We start from the raw sequence: 19,582 nt of genomic DNA, 5'->3' as shown, positions 1-19,582 counted from the left end.
AGTAGACTGAATGCTTTTCCCCTTAAGATCAGGAATGAGGTAGAGATGTTCTCTCAAATAGTCTGTTCAGCACTGTACTAGAGGTGCTAGCCAGTGCAGTAAGGCAAGGGGGAAAAAGGCATACACCTTGGAAAGAAAAGAGTAAAACTTTATTTGTACACATGATCTGAAATGTAGAAAATCCTACAGAACCTACCCAAAAAGCTACTAGAACTAAGGTGAATTTAGCGAAGTCACAAGATACAAGGTCAATATATAAGTACCAAGTGTGTCTGTGTGTATAGTAATATATATATATAATTATCAATATATATTATTTATATAAGTAATGAACAATTAGAAGTAGAAATAAAGCAGTACCATATAGTACTATCAAAAAAGAAAAAACATAAAGGGGCTGGCCCCATGGCATAGTGGTTAAGTTTGGCACACTCAACTTCAGTGGCCTGGGTTCACAGAGTTTGGATCCCAGGTGTGGACCTGTACCACTTGTCAGTCATGCTGTGGTGGTGAACCACGGAAAAAAATGCTGAGATAAATTTAACAAAAATTAGATAAGACCTATACACTGAAAACTACAAAACATTACTGAGGGAAATTTTTTAAGTCCAAAATAAATGGAGCACTACATCCATGGATCAGGAGATCAATATTTTTAAGATGTTAATGCTCTGCAGTTTGATCCGTAGATTCATTATCATCCCATCAAAATCCCAGCAGGCATTTTTGTAGAACCAATTTTGTAAATTTGGTTCTAAAATTTGTGAGGTTTGGCAAACTGAAATTTGCAAGCCAAATCTGGCCCAGTGCCTGTTTTTGGAAATAGTTTAATTGCAACACTGCCACACTTATGTATTTGTGTATTGTCTATGGCTGCTTTTGCACTAAAATGGCAGAGTCAAGTAGTTGTGACAGAGACCATTGGTCCTCAAGCTTAAAATGTTTACTCTCTGGCCCTTTACAGAAAAAAGTTGTTGACCCCTGCTGTAGAGTATCCAGAGCAATTCTGAAAAAGATGAAAAAACTGGAGGACTTAGCCTATCTAATTTCAAGACTTACTGTAAAGCTGTAGTAATGAAGACGGTGTGATAATTGACGTAAACATAGACATAAATAATGGAACTAATAGAGAGGATAGAAATAGGCCCACACATATATTATTAATTGGTTTTTGACAAACGTACCAACATAATTCAATGGGAAATGGATAGTCTTTTCAACAAATGGTAGTTGAAGAACTGTATACCCAGTTTTAAAATATTGAACCTCAGGCTTGACTTCACAGCACGTGCAAAAATTCGCTTCATATGGCTCAGTAGGCCTGATGTAAGGAGCTAAAACTTATAGATGAAAACATTGGAGAAACTCCTCTGGTGAAGAATTCTCAAATAGGATACATAGAGCACAAACCATAAAATTTAAAGTTCTTAATTGAACTTCATCAAAATTAAACATCATGTCCAGGGTTACTATTATAAAAATGCAAAGGCGACCTGTAGACTAGGCAAAAATATTACAATACGTGTATCTGACAACTTGATTCCAGAATATATAAAGAATAGTACTATAGTAAATATTCTTGTTTCCAGAATATAATAGAAGTCAACCCAATTAAAAAATTGATTTGAACAGATACTTCTCCAAAGTAGATATGGGTAGCAAGTCAGCATGTAAAAAGATGCTTAATATCAGGTGCTTAGTCATTAGGGAAATGTAAATCAAAACCACAACAATAGCACTACACACCTAAAAAAACCCCTGATAATAAGTGTTGATAAAGATGTGAAAAAACTGGAACACTCATTTTGACGGTGAGAATGCAAAATGTTAAAGCCACTTTGGAAAAGTCTTAGTTTCTTAGGAAGTTATGCTTCCCATACAACCCAGCAGTTCCACTCCCAAGTATTTACTCAAGTGAATTGAAAACTTATGTTCCCCAACAAACCTATGTCACATGTGTTTGTGTTCATTGTGACTCTATTTGTGATTTTCAAAAACTGAAACAACCCAAATGTCCCTTAGCTAGGGAATGAATAAGCAAAATACAGTATATGCATACAGTGGAATATTGCTCAGCAATAAAAAGGAATGAACTGATTCCTACAGAAACATGGGTGGATCTCAGATGCATTATCCTAGGTGAAAAAAACCAGAATCAAAAAGCTATATACTATATGGTATCTGAAAAAGTTGGAACTATAAGAACAGAAAACAGATCAGTAGTTGCCTGGGGCTGTGGAGAGAGGTTGACTACAAAAGTGCATGGAGGCATCTTAGGGGGTGATGGAATTGTTCTTTATCTTCCGTGAGGTGGTGGTTACACAACTATGCATTTGTCAAAACTCGCAGACCTGTATACTAATAAGGGTGAATTTTATATATTTATGCCTTAACTATTTTTTTGAGGAAGGTTAGCCCTGAGCTAACTACTGCCAGTCCTCCTCTTTTTGCTGAGGAAGACTGGCCCTGAGCTAACATCCATGCTCATCTTCCTCTAGTTTATACATGGGATGCCTACTACAGCATGGCATTTGCCAAGCAGTGCCATATCCACACCCGGGATCTGAACTGGCGAACCCCAGGCCGCTGAGAAGCAGAACATTTGAACTTTGCCACTGGGCCAGCCCAACCTTAACTTTTTTAATGGGATTTTAAAAGAGTAAGAAGCTGACATTGAAGCATTGTAGATATGAGAGAATCATCATGGTATTTTAGTAACTATGCAGTCTTACCTAGATTGCCATTGAATCTAATCTAAGTATAGAAATAACGTTGGACTTTAGAGGACAGGCTTAGGTTGAAGTGCTCTTGTTAGCTTTTGGCAAATTAAATGATAGTAAAAATGTTTGGCAGTTACCTTAGGTCCTGACCATTATTTTTCTATCAGTGAACTAGAAATCAATGGCTAATTTGCAGTTCTAGTGATTTTGATAATACTCATGTTTTAAATGTGTGTCAAATTTAAATGACATTGACTCAGCCATATACATTTTATATTGTCAGCTACCTTTTGACGTCAATACATTTTAATTGTTAAAGCTATTTAGATAGAATAAAATGAAAAAGAGCTGTACAGAATATTTGGATCATATCCAAACCTAAGTAAACATATGGTAAGTTTCTGAGAGGGCAAAGAAAGACTTAGAGGTGTTGTCAAGAGGGGGCGGAGCAACTGGAATGCACATTCATTGATAATGGGGATGCAAAGTGGTATAGTCACTATGAAAACACTTTAGCAGCTTCTTATCTAAAGGCATACTTAACTCTATATAACCAAGCATTTCCTCCATTCCTAGATATTTATGACAAGGGGAGACACATCTACCCACCCAACAACTTGTACAGGAATGTTTATAGCTGCTTTATTTATAATAGCTCCAAATTGAATAACTCAAATACCCATCAACAAGTGAATAGATGAACAACCTATTATATATCTGTAGATGGAATTCTACTTAGCAATAAAAATTAATGAACTACCTATGTATGCAATAACATGGAAATTTCTCAGATACACAATACTTAGCAAAAAAAAAGCCAGACACAAAAGAACTACATGTAGTATGATTCTGTTTATGTGAAACACTAGAAAAGATAAATCTTTAGTTAGAGAAAACAGATCACTGGTTGCCTAGTGCTGGGGTTGGGGATTGGTGGGAAAAGGGTACAACAGAACCCATTGGGGGTGATGGAAATGTTCTGTATTGTGACTGTAGTATTGATTGTGCAGTTATAGACATTTGCCAAAACTCATAGAATGTAGACTTTAAATGGGTGCATTTTATTTTATGTAAATTATACCTTCCAAGTTGATTTTTTTAAAAAGAATGTTTTAGGAAAGAATTTCTGACAATGTCTAAGAGAAGAAGGTTCCATAATTTTAACTTTAAATAAGTTCATATTTCTCATAAAGTGTTAAAGTAGCAGTAATATTCAAGTTAAGAGTTAAAGCCTTGCTTTTCAACAGATGTTCATGTACATTATGCTCAACCAAATATCAGTATGAAATAGTTTGCTTAAAATTTTGATTTTACCTTTATAGGCTATGAGTTTTACGATTTTAAGGATTTCTCAGATTTCCGTAAAGACTTTGGGGGAAATTTTGGATCTATTTTTGTTAAGCTATTGAATCCTGATATGCTGAAAATGGGTTTAATATATTAAACATTGTTGTGTGATTTGAGTAGTTTATTATTTAAAATCCTTTCGGCTGCAAATAACAGAGACCTGAACTAAAACTGGCTTATACAGTAGATATTTGTTGCTTTATATATAAGATTTCTGGAGCTAAAGTGTGTTTTAGAGTTGTTACAGGATTATATAATTAATACCAGAGCAACATCGTCAAAGACCCAGGTTCCTTTCATCTTTCTGCCCTACCTTTCTCAGTATGTTGGTGTCCCTTCAGATGAGTGCTTTATAGTCTGGCTTTAGGCAACAGAGATGGATAGCATGTAGAGAAGGAAAATGGAATATTTTTGTCTTATATTCCTTTTTTATAAGTGAGGAAACTTCCTAGAAGCCCATGCTCTTGGCTTACACACAGTTAATTGACAAAAGGAATAAGACCATATGAATGGCTTATTATCAGTCATTATTTACTACCTCAGGCTGGACAGATAAAGACTTGGCAAATGGGAGGAGGGTAAACAAAATTAGGGTTCTTTTTATTTTTTTTTTTGAGGAAGATTAGCCCTGAGCTAACTGCTGCCAATTTTCCTTTTTTTGCTGAGGAAGACTGGCCCTGAGCTAACATCCGTGCCCATCTTCCTCCACGTTATATGTGGGATGCCTACCACAGCATGGCTTGCCAAGCAGTGCCATTTCCAGTTCTTTTATCAAAGCAAGGGAGAATGGCTTTTGAGTAACTGAGTGTCTGCTGTATTAGATTACACTAAGACTGAAGGAGAGAATCAGTGAACCAGTCAAAGAAATGATAGAAAATGTCTTGATAAAAAGTGTATGTTCCCAATTTATGAAAATGTTGTATTCCAAAAATTCTCCATATTTTCATGGTCTAGTCATTAATTTATTATTCCCTTTTCTGCAATCTAGCTTTTATTTTTGTGATGCTGAGAAATGCTCTTGCTAAAGTCATCATTGAGCTCCTGATTACTAATCAGCTAGCCTTTTAAAATCAGTTTAAATGTCACTTGACTTCATTTTGGTCTTGAGCATTGTTAGCCATTTTCTTCCTGAAAGTCCGTCTCGTTATTCCCACTATACTATTCTACTTCTTATTAAAAATGTATTAAATTATAAAATACTTCAAATAAGCAAAAAGAATTATATCTAGTGCCCATATTTAACATATTAACATTTTTCTGTTTGTGTCATATTTCTTTTAAGAAAAAAAAAAGTCACAGATATAGTTGAAACTCTTCCCCAACCCATCCACCATCCTGAAGTCGATGATTGTCTTTTCCAACCATGTTTTTATTTATAGAACAAATATTTATTTTTATATTTTAAATTATATATAAAAATAAGTATTTAGTTATGGAAGTGCTCTCAACTCTAGTTGCTGCTTCCTAATTTCTTTACCTGTCTATCCCTTATGTGTAGCTGTCCTGCAACATTGTATTAATTCTTCACAGCCCTCCAAATCTGTACCTTGCGTGAGTATTATCTCTAAAAGGTGTGGTTAAACTGTGAAAATATTTTTGTGTAATCTTTCTCTGGTTTCTGCCTTTTCTGAGCGGACTTATTATTAATCCCTGTTAAACTTCTCAACATGATGCCCCACAGGCACCTAGAACTAACATCTGAAACTGAACACATGGGTCCAGAAAAACCTGTTTCTCTTCTCTGCCCCACTTATGGCATTACTTTCCACTCAGTTCAAACTAGAAACTTTGGAGTCATCCAGCCCTTAACTCGAATATAGTAACTACTTTTAAAATGTTCAGTAAATACTGGGGAGTGAATAAATGACTCCTTTTTCTTCATATCTCCTCTACCCACATCCAACTGATCGTCTAAACTTGATTACTCTACTTAGTATATACCTCTCATTTTTTCCCTCATCTTTGGCCCCACAGTGTTCCTGGTTTTGTCCTTTCTCACATGGGGTCATTGCAGTAGTTTTATAACTTGACTAATTGCCGCTATTATTTCTTTCTTTCCTGTCTGTAATTCATACATATCCTATAATTATTCTAAAACACATATCTTCTGCTATTCAACTTTTAAAAAATCTTAACTCCCCAGTACCCCCTGGATAAAGTCTAAAAGTTATTACATACCAAATAATCCTGTTTCTGTATAAATTCTCCTTTACCTCTGGCCATCTATCCTACCATTCTCAAAAACACCCCCTTATACTCCTGCCACAGAGAAGTTTTCTTGCCCCAAATACACCATGCTTTTTCAAGCATCTGAGCCATTCTGCACACTTTTCGTTCTTCTTGGAATATCCAATTTCCTCTTCCCTAAATCTCCAACTCTTCAAGACCTAGCTTAGATGCCACCAATTTTGCAAAATTTTCTTTCCCAAGCGCTCAAGGCAGAGCTCATAACTTCTGTTGTGTTCCCATGGTGCTTTGTACATACCTCCACTCTGGCATTTTTTTCACTGTAGCATTTTTCATATTTTACAATGCTGTGTTTCCTACACTTACTTGTGGCCTTTTTTAAAGAAAGGGGACCATTTCTTGCCATCCCCAGCTCCCTTTATAGTGTCTAAAAAATATGTGTTGTTAATAAATATATATCTGTAAGTTAGTAGCTTGGAACTTGAAAGAGGCTTTCCCATATAGTAAATGTTTTAGATGATGTTATGTTTCTCAGACAACCCATAACAATCTGTTTAACTAATATTGCATCTGAAGTTTACTTAAAAACTTAAATCTCATCCTGCATTTATAATGATGTCTCTGAAGGAGATGGGCAGCAATGATGGCTCCTGTGTGTTGATACTGGGGCGCTAGGGGAGCTGGACTGAAATGTTGCTCTCTCCTGGAGCCATGGGAAAGGGTCAGTGGGTGGATGTGATTTGTTGGACAAAGACTCTGGATTAAGAAAAAGAAGCTGGAAGACAGTAGTAATGGAAAACTGGTAGGGTGAGGGGGAAAAAGGTGTGGCTTTTGAAGGAAGAAGAATTAAATTAGAAGTGATGTCTTGCAGGGAGAAAAGATCTAAGCAAGGATCTTGGGTGAAGAAAAAGGTCAAAATGAGGAATTAAGGAAGCTGAGGATGGAAATGGGGGTGGGTGAGTAGTTATAGTAACCTCTCTTATGAATTCACATATTTCTACTGGCCTGTTATCAAATTTAAAATAAATTAGCAAAGTTACTGGCATCTATAATTTTTGTCTCTATCATATAACTGCTGTTCTTTCAAGGTCTAATTTATATAATTGTTAATAATGTTTTCTTAATATTTAGACTTTGAGGGGCTGGCGTGGTGGTGTAGTGGTTAAGTTCGCACACTCCAACTTGGTGGCCTGTGGTTCACGGGTTCAGATCCTGGGTGCGGACCTGCACACCGCGCGTCAAGCCATGGTGTGGCAGCGTCCCACATACAAAATAGAGGAAGATTGGCAACAGATGTTAGCTCAGGGCCGGTCTTCCTCACAAAAATACTATATGTATATTTAGACTTTGGTATAGGTGATTTAAAAAATTCTTTGTATGGATTTTTAAATAGTTTTGCAATTTAATGTTTTTGGTAGATATATATTGATTGTTGGTTAAAATTCACCCTTCAACTTGAGTATTGAGTCAACATTTGCCAATCTGATAAGCAAAAAAGGTACCTTTTAAAATTTGCATTTATTAGAAGACTGGGAAGGTTGGTCATATCTTCATATGCTAATTGGCCTTTCATGTTTCATTTGTGAATTGCCTCTTGTTAGGCTTTCCTATTTTTCTGAGGGGCTTTTTTTTTCCTTGTGTAAGTGTTGTCTATATTAAGAATGTGAACCAGGGGCCAGCCCGGTGGTGCAGCGGTTAAGTTTGCACGTTCCGCTTCTCGGAGGCCCGGGGTTCGCTGGTTCGGATCCCGGGTGCGGACATGGCACTGCTTGGCAGCCATGCTGTGGTAGGCGTCCCACATATAAACTAGAGGAAGATGGGCATGGATGTTAGCTCAGAGCCAGGCTTCCTCAGCAAAAAGAGGAGGACTGGCAGTAGTTAGCTGAGGGCTAATCTTCCTCCAAAAAAAAAAAAAAAAAAAACAAAGAATGTGAACCAGTTTTTATATGTGTACATTTATGTGTGTGTTGAGAAAGTGAGTAAAAGCATGAGCAAGTACAAGGATATTTTCCCTATTTTGCATATCTTTAGCTTCATTTATGACTTTTTGTCTCCACCTCTGCCCCCTATATGGAAGTTAAATAATCATATATCTATTAGTCTTTTCCTTTAAGTTTTCTACTTTTACATTCTTTTTTTTTTGAGGAAGCTCAGCCCTGAGCTAACATCTGCTGCCAGTCCTCCTCTTTTTGCTGAGGAAGACTGGCCCTGAGCTAACATCCATGCCTATCTTCCTCTACTTTATATGTGGGCCGCCTACCACAGCATGGCTTTTGTCAAGCGGTGCTATGTCCACACCCAGGATCCAACTGGCGAACCCCGGGCCACCGAAGCAGAACGTGCGCACTTAACTGCTGCGCCACCGGGCCGGCCCCTACATTATTCTTTAAAAATGACTTACCTTTATGTACTTCTAACACTTTTAGAAGCAATTGCCTTTACTTAGCTTATAATTCTCTCATGGTGTTTTCAGTAGATATTTAAATTTCCAATCCCAGTCATGTTTTGAGGTTTGTATTTAATTGTCATTTTGTTAGAATATACCCATTTAAGACAGTGATGTGAAAACCTCCCAACTCTGAGATTTCTGACTCTGTTTCTATTTTAATATTTATAGCTACATTTAAAGTTTATATAAAGCTGAGGTTGTAAATGTTCAGTCTTGCAAATTTATGAGGCACTCATCACTCACTTACTTCCTTTTAAATGCCATATAAAAAGGAAAAAACTGTAAAATGAGAATGACCTTTTAAAAGTAAGTGAATTAATGAAACCTCCATTAGTGCTTCTGCAGAAAGTAAATAAAATAATGCAGATTTTGTAATATTGGTAAACCTACTCTATGTAAGTCGTGTTGGCAGGCTGTAAAGTGTGTAAGAGATGAGTACCTCTTGCTCTTAAGAAATGTATTACCAGTACTTTGGGGGTAGGGTGGGAATTAGGCCAGTAAGCAGAAAAACAAGATAGAAAATGGAAGAAGGTGAGAGTCTCACACAGAAATCTCCCCAAAAGTGCATTGGAGGTTTTAAGGTAAAAGGTATTTTACCAACTATGGGGAAAGCCTGAATGGAAAAGTAACATCTGGGATGACCATCAGTGAATGGATAAACTTTACCTGGTAGGGCTGTGAGGAGAGTATTATGAACAGAGACCCTTTTAGGAGGAAAAATCTCCACAAAAATGAGAAGGCAGAGGGCATATGTATTGGGAGAACAGGCATTTATTTTTCTTGTGTGCATAAGTATGAGGAAATAGTAGGAGATAAAGTTGGAAAGATAAATTGGGGTCAAATTTGGCAAGCATTGAAGGGTGTGTGTTGATGAGGAAGGGAAAAGATAAAGAGCCACACTGTCCTATATGATAGCCACTAGCACATGCAGTTATTGTGCACTTGGACTGTGCCTGGTCCAAATTGAGATGTACGGGAAGTTTAACGTACACATCACATTTCTAAGGCTTAGTACAAAAAAAATAAATAAAACAACTCATTAAAAATTTTTATATTGATGATGTGTTGAAATAATTACATTTTAGATGTATTGAGTTAAATAAAAAATATATATATATTTTTAAAGATTTTATTTTTCCTTTTTCTCCCCAAAGCCCCCCAGTACATAGCTGTGTATTTTTCGTTGTGGGTCCTTCTAGTTGTGGCATGTGGGATGCTGCCTCAGCATGGCTTGATGAGCGGTACCATGTCCCCGCAGAGGTTCCGAACCAGTGAAACCCTGGGCCGCCGAAGCAGAGGATGTGAACTTTACGTGGCCATGGGGCCGGCCCCAAAATATATTATTAAAATTAATTTTACCTGTTTATTTTTATTTTTTAATGTGGCTACTAGAAAATTTAACATTATCTATGTGGCTCAGGTTATATTTCTATTACACAGTACTGGTGTAGATAGAAAGAATATAACCAGTATTTACTAGTACCTACAATGTGCCAGATATTGTCTAGAACTTGTAATAAACTTAAATTGATCCTCATAGAAAACCTTATGAAGTAGGTGATATTATCATTCTCCATTTTCAAGTAACTGAGGTGCAGAGAAGTTAAGTAACATACGTGAAATCACTCCACTAGTAAGAAAGAAGCCAGGAAGAGACTTCATTTTTAACTGTCTAGGTTTTTTTGGTGTTGTTAATGTTACTTTTTTGGTGGAGAAAAATACCTTATTTAAAGTCAACTTTTCAATTGAATCTTTTTGAAGTATCCTTTTTGTTAACTGCTTCTCAAAATATTTGCCTTATCACCTTTGTAGATTTGATAATGGGCTGCATTAAAAGTAAAGAGAACAAAAGTCCAGCCATTAAATACCGACCGGAAAACACTCCAGAACCTGTCAGTACAAGTGTCAGCCATTATGGAGCAGAACACACTGCAGTGGCACCATCATCTTCAGCAAAGGGAACATCTGTTAATTTTAGCAATCTTTCCGTGACGCCATTTGGAGGATCCTCAGGGGTGACACCTTTTGGGGGAGCGTCTTCCTCATTCTCAGTGGTGCCAAGTTCATATCCTGCTGGTTTAACAGGTGAGATTTGAATGGACAATTCTGTTGTCGATTTGAGAATGTGACCTTGGGCATTACATACATAACGTTTGCTTGCTGTAAGAAAAATAACTTACTAGGGGACTTTTAAAATAAGTTTATGTGAAAATTAAAGTCTCTAACATGAAAATTAAAGTCTTATTGTATACATGGATATTGTTCTGAGAAATCTGGTGTTAACATGGTGATTATGTACTGAGTTACACCATTAATTATTTCATTAATTCAGTTTTCAAATAATTATTGAATACATACTGTGTGGCAGGCACTGGGGATATAAAGACTAAAAACGTATACTCCTCCCTTCCTCAAGAATGTTACAACTTCTTGGGATTGTAAAGTAGTATCCACTATTAAAGTATTACAGTAGTTACTTAATAAATGTTGATTAAATGACAATGTCATGATGATGATGCAGTTTTTCTCTTAGATCCATAGCAAAAGAAAAATCCTGAGGCTCAGAGTTTAAATGACTTTTTCTTTCAGAGTCGCAGCTAACAAAGCAAGAGAGCCCAGATTTAATGTCCTGTTCCAGAACTCCATTTATTACATTATGATATGCCTTCAGAGAGCAACAAGAAATGACAGCTGACAACCTGTCAGGGAGCCAGAAGTGCTCTCAAAAAGTAGTCAGAAACTTTAAAAAAGAGGATTCTTTTGTGAATGGTCCCATATCAGGATGCTTTTCCCTTGGGTAACAAAACACAGCTGGCTTAAAGAGGTAGGGTGAGCTCCAGGATTCCTTGCTACTGCAGTTCCTTGATGTCATCAAGGGCTCACGTTTCTTTGATCTCTCTCCTGCAGCCCTTGGAGTGTCCAGTTTATCCTTAGGCTTAGCAAAACAGCTGCCAGCATCAAATTGAGCAACGTGTATCTGTGCTAACAACCAGTGGAGGAAAAGAGGAATCTCTTCTACTAGCATGGACTGTAAATTTGTCCTCCAGTCTGCTTCCCTCCAGACCAATGATAGTGGCCAGAGAAATCATACGCTAATTCTATTCGACTGTTCTTTTGGGCAGTTATGGACATCAAAGAGTCAATTACATGGGGCCGGCCTGGTGGCGCAGTGGTTAAATGTGCACATTCCACTTGGGTGGCCCAGCGTTCACCAGTTTGGATCCCAGATGCGGACATGGCACTGCTTGGCAAGCCATGCTGTGGTAGGGGTCCCACATATAAAGTAGAGGAAGAAGGGCACAGATGTTAGCTCAGGGCCAGTCTTCCTCAGCAAAAAGAGGAGGATTGGCAGCAGATGTTAGCTCAGGGCTAATCTTCCTAAAAAAAAAAAAAAAAAATACAATCTTAATTCCAACCCCCTAACTAAATACTTCAGCAATAGATGACCATGATGGAATTTCTCAGTCATCAGCAAAGGTTTAAATTATTTTCAGGATTATATCTTTGGTTAAGATGGTAATCCAAAATGATTAAAGTAAATGTTGATACTTAAAGACACACTTTAGTTAGCTAAAGCAGAAGTAGAGATGAAAAGCAGGTAGGTAGTATATGACTGGAACTCAGGGGAGAAGCCAGATAAATGAGATAATCTGTTCTGTTTTTTCTTTTGTTTGCAGATAATAATTTGGCTGTTTAAGTGTGCTAATCTCTTAAGCATTTGCACACAATGCTATATATGACATAGTTATCTTTGGAATTTATAATTCATATCAGCCATAAAATTTAATTTCTAAGAAAAATGTGCCGTTTTAATCTTTGTGTTAAATATAATACATAAATATAATAATCTACTAAAACACTAGTTATTACTCTTGATAATTAATTTTAAGGATGGAAATGTTCACCCATTGTTTATAAGAAATTGAAACGATCAGTGCCAGTAGTTTATAGTACTCATTAATGCTTTTTCTGCCAAAGAATTGATGTGAACTTTGACCGTCTTTTTGAGCCAGAGATATTGCTACTATGAATCAAAATTAATCTATAGAATTTTAGATTTTGTAGAGTACAGTAGTTTCATGGAAGGTCTTGAGAGCATCCTCTTAACTTGAAAACTCCAGCTGCCCAAATCTCCAACTTTTAAAAGTAGATTCTGGAGACTAGGGAAAACACTATGCTTAAGCTTGTTTGCTGGCAATATTTTTTATTTCTCTTTTGTTAATTTACCCATGTAATTTACCTTGGTCTTTTTTTCCTCCAACAGGTGGCGTTACTATATTTGTGGCCTTATATGATTATGAAGCTAGAACTACAGAAGACCTTTCATTTAAGAAGGGTGAAAGATTTCAAATAATCAACAATACGTAAGTGTTGTGAATATTTTGTGAGGGAGAAATACCAACAGAAACCTAGTCTTTACACTGAAACCACTGAGCTAGTTGAGGATTCAGAGATGAGGGGAGCGGGCATGGGTCTCTGCCCACTGGGTTGGACAAGGCATTTGGTTTCCTTAGACACGTGGCATAATACTACTGCTGTAGCCAGAAGTTATTACTTCTACAAATTGTGCCGCTGTGGCTCTGCCATAAACAGTAGAGATTTAAGAATGAAGATTGAGGGAGTATTTTCAAGAAAGTATATTACTTACGAAAAAATCTTTATAAAGAGAATCAGATGATTTAAACATCTTATCTCTTTCTCTTAAAGGAAAAAGACTAGGTAAGGAACCTCTGCAGTTCCAAGCTGACCAAATTAAGTTGTTTTTTTTCCGTATATGACTCTTAGACTTTTTGTCATTTAGCGGCCCACCATAGAAATAGAAAATTCAATGCTTGTTATGGAAAATAGCTCCCATAATTCCATTAGCAGGCATAGCAACCACTTTATAACTTCTCAAAATATGTATTTATAGTCTGTTTGCTTCCAGTCATATTTTCTTCCTTCCTCTTCCCATTTGCTACTGGTTATTATTCCATAACGTAAAATATGATCGTGTCTGCTTTAAAATCCTTCAATAGCCGTCAACATAAAAGAAAACAGCAGTAGTAGTAGTTGTCATTCATTGAGCTTCTTCCCCTTCTCTCTCCACTGCCTAGCCATAGTGAATTACTTGCAATTTTCTGACTACACTGGGATTTCTCACCCTCTCCATGCCTTCACACATATGATTTCTTTTTTCTGGAGTGTGGCAAGTTTTTTCCTTTATCTGGCCAACCCTACTCATCCTTCAAAATGTATATTACTAAGTCCTTTCTTAAGAAATACTTTCCTGACATTCTTCCTCTTCCACCAGGCCCGGTTCCTACCTCCTGCTAGATTAGGTATCTCTGTTACATGCTCACATAGCACTCTGTGCAAACCTCAACCATAGCTGCCATCGCAATTTTGAATTGTAATTTATCACTTATTCTTTTAGACCAGTGGCTCTCAATCTAGGGCACAGTCACCCAGGGGACCTTTGTCTGGAGACATTTGTGGTTGTTATAGTCAGGCTGCTACTGTCTTCTAGTGGCTAGAGGCCAGGGATATTGCTGAACATCCTACAAAGCACAGGAAGTCCCCTATAACAAAGAATTATCCAGCCCAAAGTGTCAGTAGTGCTGAGGTTGAGAAATCCTGCCCTAGTCTGAGTTCCTTGAGGGTAAGGACTGTCTTTTTACCTCTGTTTCCAGCACACCCTATTGTAAAGTCTGTCACTTAAAAGATATTCAGTAAATGTTTGAATGACTCAATGAATGGCTAGCAGGATCAAATGCAAAGTTTTCAATTTGTGGATATGAAAGTACTTAATATATACTAGGAAACTACAAGTATATGAGTTTGTAAATATTTGAATTACCAGAGGATTTTCCATTTCATTTTCTAGACAGCAAATTCACCTTAAGCATTTTTAAAATTTCACTTGAGACAAAATATTTTCCATATTTATTTCTGATAAAGCAAAACATGCATTTAATCTTTAGTGGAATCTATATATATCTTCCTCATTAGAGACTAATAATATTCTCTCCTTTCACATTAATTCTGGAAAAGTCAAGGCTTATGTATTCCAAACTACGTATAGTTCTCGTATTTTGAATTGGTTTTAATCTTACTTCGATATTTATGGATAACATTTTTATAAATATACTTTATTCCAGGAATTAAATTTTTTATTGTTATTGCCTGTTGCTAATATTTTGGCTACAGGAGTTCTAGGGCATTCTGATTTTTTTTCCTAAAATGACTAAAAAGGAATGTTATAATTTTATGCACTGTTAAAAAGAAAAGTGTTTGGCAATAAAACAAAGAATGAACTACTAACACATGCTATGACATAAATGAACCTTGCAAAAATTATGCTAAGTGAAAGAAGCCAGTCAAAAAGACCACGTATCGTATGATTCCATTTTTATGAAATGCCCACAATAGGCATATCCATAGAAGCAAAGTAGCTTAGTGGTTTACAGTGATAGGGTGGGAGAGGAGGGGGAGTGGGGAGTGACTGTTAATGGGTACCGGCTTTCTTTTCGGGATGCTGAAAATCTTATACAGTTGATTGTGGTAATGGTTGCACAACTCTGTGAATATATTAAAACCCACTAAATTGTACATCTTAAATGGGGGAATTTTATGGCATGCAAATATCTCAGTAAAGCTTTTAAAAAAGAAAACATTCAGTTGAAACTGAGTAAATTAAAAGATTTACCTCTGAATTGTTTTATTCAGTATAGTTTATTGTCTTAGGTTGAAAGAGTTATGTAAAAAAGAGATCTTAGAACTAAAATTAAAGTGATTGGTTTTTTTGGTTTGGAGCAGCAATAGGCAATTGTGCTTTTATGTTAGCTTTATTCCCTTAATTCATGTAACCTGTTTTTTAATATTATTCTTTAAATTTAATTCTTGATCAGATGAATGCAGAAATTAAAAATGGCAGTAATACTTCTTGTCTGCTTAGCTAGAAGACAGCACTGCAGTAGATGGCGTCTTGAGCAATGGCCTACCTTGTGATAATTGCTGTTTTCTGTGTTACAGGGAAGGAGACTGGTGGGAAGCAAGATCAATTGCTACAGGAAAGAATGGCTATATCCCTAGCAATTATGTAGCCCCTGCAGACTCCATTCAAGCAGAAGAGTATGGCACTACTTCATATTTTATTAATTATTTTGATTTTAAAAATGTTTTAATGTACATTCTGTTTAGCCACAACTTTACACACACACAATTACATACCAGTCTTAATACAGCTAATGTATCATATTAATAGGAGATGTTACTTAAAAATTAATAATTAATGCCATAGTATTCACTTAGAGTAGGATTATAAATGAATCTGTGTTAATACTGCATTATATCTAGTCTCTATCCTTTATTTTTTCACTTAAAAAAATTATATTAACTCTTATAATCTGAAGACTCTCACTTCAAAAATTTACCCTCAGTCAGTAGTAGTATATCAGGGTTAATTTTTTGACTTACGTGCTTGCTCTGTGTTTACGTAGGAGAGTATCCTTGTCTTTTAGGAAGACACCCTGAAGTATTTAGGGGTAATGATTCAGCATGTTTGCAACTTACTCTTAATCAATTCAGAAAAACTCACAGAGAGAGGGAAAGAGAGCAAATATGACAGCAAAATGTTAGCAGTTGGGAAACCTGGGTGGAGGGTCTGTGGGACTTCTTACAATTCTTGCAACTTTTAAAAAGTTAAAAGTCACCTTCAGTGACATACTATTTTTAGGTCAATCCAAGTTTATCTGGGATCTGTAAGTGCTACTTCATTTTCCTATCACAACACTTAACACAGTGCCTTGCACATAGTAGGTGCTCTGTTAATGTTTGTTTGCTTTTGTGAATGATGAATTCGTCTCCATAACGCTCTGTTCTGCTTTGGCACCTCATTACTTTCTGTTTTGTTCTTTTGTCTTTCTTCTCCACTATTCTGTGAACTCCTTCACAGTAGAACTGTAATTTTTATTCACAAAACTCTATTAAATCAAGCCGACACTAATTTAGAGTTCCTGATAATTTGCATATGGTTTACTTGCTTGTTACTGAATACAGATGATTTCATTTGCTGGAGAACCACTTTTGTTCCTCCTACTATATAGTCTTAATATTCCTATCTGTCACTGACTGAAAGGCTCTGTCTGTCATTGTTGCCTTTCCTTCTCCATTTACTGTTCCTGTGAATGCTGGGTGGAGTTTAAGAAACATGTGGAGTAGTCACTCCATGGAAATACTATGACAGTATATTCTGACAGTAATATATGTATTTAATAAAGATCTTTCATTGTGTTTTACTATATTTTTAAGCTATATTCTATAGCTATTCTTTGTCATCCTCCCTATCCCACTCCATTCTTATTAATACTTATGTGTAATTTTTCTGACCCTTACACCTTTCTAACTCAGAACACTGTTCATTTTTTTCCAGATGGTATTTTGGCAAAATGGGGAGAAAAGATGCTGAAAGATTACTGCTGAATCCTGGGAATCAACGAGGTATTTTCTTAGTAAGAGAAAGTGAAACTACTAAAGGTATGAATATTGTTATGTTAATATAAGTATAAAAATTTCCTCGGGCAGTATTTTGAGAAAGATACAGTAAAAGTATTCGTTTTCCCCCCAGGTGCTTACTCCCTCTCTATTCGTGATTGGGATGAGGTAAGGGGAGACAATGTGAAACATTACAAAATTAGGAAACTTGACAACGGTGGATACTATATCACAACTAGAGCACAATTTGATACTCTGCAGAAACTGGTAAAACACTACACAGGTATGTGAATGTTTCACATATTTCCTCATGTTCTATTTTATGAGGAAAGAATCCATGTCTTTATGTCTCTTAAGGATTAGCATGCTACTAATACATTAGCACAGTATGTGCTCAGTAGATGTCTGTTGAATTCTAGTTTTAAAAAGAGGAACAGGTAATACTTATTACCTGAATTGGGTTCTTGGATAATGTGCTAAAATCAGACTATCATCATTTGAGTCTATATCTTACTGGCATAGTGTTTATATCAGAGTTCCATTTTATAACAGCCAAATACCAAGATAGATTGTGAAAATAAATTTTAAAAAGCATAAAAGCAAATATTTTATTTAGGGATACTTATTAGATAGATATAACTAAACGCTTAAAATAAAAAGCTGTATCAGATGTCCTTTTGGATTACCTTCCTCTGCATGGGCTGGACCACATAAGACTTCTTAAAGTATAAATCAATGAAATTTGTTCTGAAGATGCGTTTTTCTTTTCCTGGAAAATTAACCTATAGCAGCTATAGGTATTCTTGTCTTTCAAGGACCTTTGAAAGGTATTCAGTACTAGAGTCTTCTGTGTCAAAATTTTTCATTGCCAATTTGATACATGAATGCATCTGAAAATCTTTAAATGATTAATACCAGGAGAGGGCAAGTTCCCTTGGCAATTTCTTCTTCAAAGACAGCTAGCTGAGTTTCCTCAAGGCAACCACCAATCTTGACATTGATCAAACATCTTACCAAGCAGTGGCGTCAGTTGTAACTGCCCTTGTTAGAATGTTGGTTTGTGTGGTTACTTACTGAGGATGGGAGGGAACTTGTCTTACTTACAATGGGAAAAATTGGATAAGCAGAATTCACAAGTCAAGCCATTATGAATTTGGGTTTCCTTGTTTTTGTGTCCCCCTTATTTAAAATCCATCCCCTAAATGTAGAAATTTTTCCTTGATTTTTAGTATACCTCTTACATTAGTGGTTATTAGAATTAACAATGATAGCATTCTGTTTGGGAAGAATTAAAGCACAGTGATCAAAAGCAAAACTGTGGAGGCAGCCAGACCTAGGGTTTGAATCCCATCTCCATCACTTACTGAGTGACCTTGAGAAAGTTGCTTAAGTTTTCCAAGCCTCATTTATATGAAATATTTATAAAGTGCTGAACTAGCACAATAACTGGGACATATGTATTGAATAAATAACAACTTTTAAAATATATTTAACAAAATGTTTCACTTCTAATATGTTTTGCTTCTTATATACAACCCTCTTTTTGTGTTTGTGCTCAGAGATAGAACGTTGTTTTGTTTTTTTCTACAATTTAAACTTTTAAAAACATTGATAACACTATTTGTACCTTAATTTTTGTAAATAATTAATTTTACAGTATAATTTATTCATTTATCTAGAACATGCTGATGGTTTATGCCATAAGTTAACAACTGTGTGTCCAACTGTGAAACCCCAGACTCAAGGTCTAGCAAAAGATGCTTGGGAAATCCCTCGAGAATCTTTGCGACTAGAGGTTAAACTGGGACAAGGATGTTTTGGTGAAGTATGGATGGGTAAGAAGCCTGAAGTTTTGTTATTTGTCCTTGTTCAGCCATAGATTAAAATGCCACAATTTATGATAAAATATGTTTAAATATTTAAAGTAATTGCTATTCATTGAAGTTTGATCTAAATTCCCTTAAAATATAGATTAAAATAGTTAAATGTGTTGTTTCTCTAGGAACATGGAATGGAACCACAAAAGTAGCAATCAAAACACTAAAACCAGGTACAATGATGCCAGAAGCTTTTCTTCAAGAGGCTCAGATAATGAAAAAATTGAGACATGATAAACTTGTTCCACTATATGCTGTTGTTTCTGAAGAGCCAATTTACATTGTCACTGAATTTATGTCAAAAGGTATGTGTATATTAATATCTCTTAGGGTATTCATGTTGATAAATTTAAACAAGTCTTCTGTTTTAACAATATCTGTTTTTATGCATATAGATTTTTATTATATAGTGTTTTCTAATTTAAGATTTTTATGTAGTCATTTGAAAAGAGAAAATCTGACACTGTGTTTAATGGAATATGATTAGCTGCAGTTATGCCAAAGGATATTACAAAGTTTAAAAGAAA

At 35.9% G+C, this 19,582-nt stretch overlaps 1 protein-coding gene across 11 annotated transcripts in view; it reads left to right on the top strand.

Moving 5' to 3' along the window:
• YES1 (YES proto-oncogene 1, Src family tyrosine kinase) overlaps positions 1-19,582 on the top strand; it is an 80,123-nt gene that overhangs the window by 38,885 nt on the left and 21,656 nt on the right. For 10 of the 11 annotated variants that reach the window (XM_070220781.1, XM_070220780.1, XM_001492336.7 and 7 more), the window contains 7 exons: positions 10,516-10,788; positions 12,968-13,067; positions 15,718-15,816; positions 17,117-17,220; positions 17,312-17,461; positions 18,858-19,013; positions 19,181-19,360. In XM_070220781.1, the coding sequence (XP_070076882.1) occupies positions 10,524-10,788; positions 12,968-13,067; positions 15,718-15,816; positions 17,117-17,220; positions 17,312-17,461; positions 18,858-19,013; positions 19,181-19,360 (1,054 nt within the window). In that variant the 5' untranslated portion in view covers positions 10,516-10,523. Of the gene's footprint in view, positions 1-6,919; positions 7,211-10,515; positions 10,789-12,967; positions 13,068-15,717; positions 15,817-17,116; positions 17,221-17,311; positions 17,462-18,857; positions 19,014-19,180; positions 19,361-19,582 lie in introns of those variants that run through there. The other variant, XM_070220779.1, reaches the window with a different exon arrangement.

The sequence above is a fragment of the Equus caballus genome, chromosome 8, assembly GCF_041296265.1.
Source record: "Equus caballus isolate H_3958 breed thoroughbred chromosome 8, TB-T2T, whole genome shotgun sequence".
Taxonomy (NCBI): Eukaryota; Metazoa; Chordata; class Mammalia; order Perissodactyla; family Equidae; genus Equus; species Equus caballus.
The sequence above is the reverse complement of the archived record's forward strand: the minus strand, read 5'-3'. Positions and strand labels throughout refer to the sequence as shown.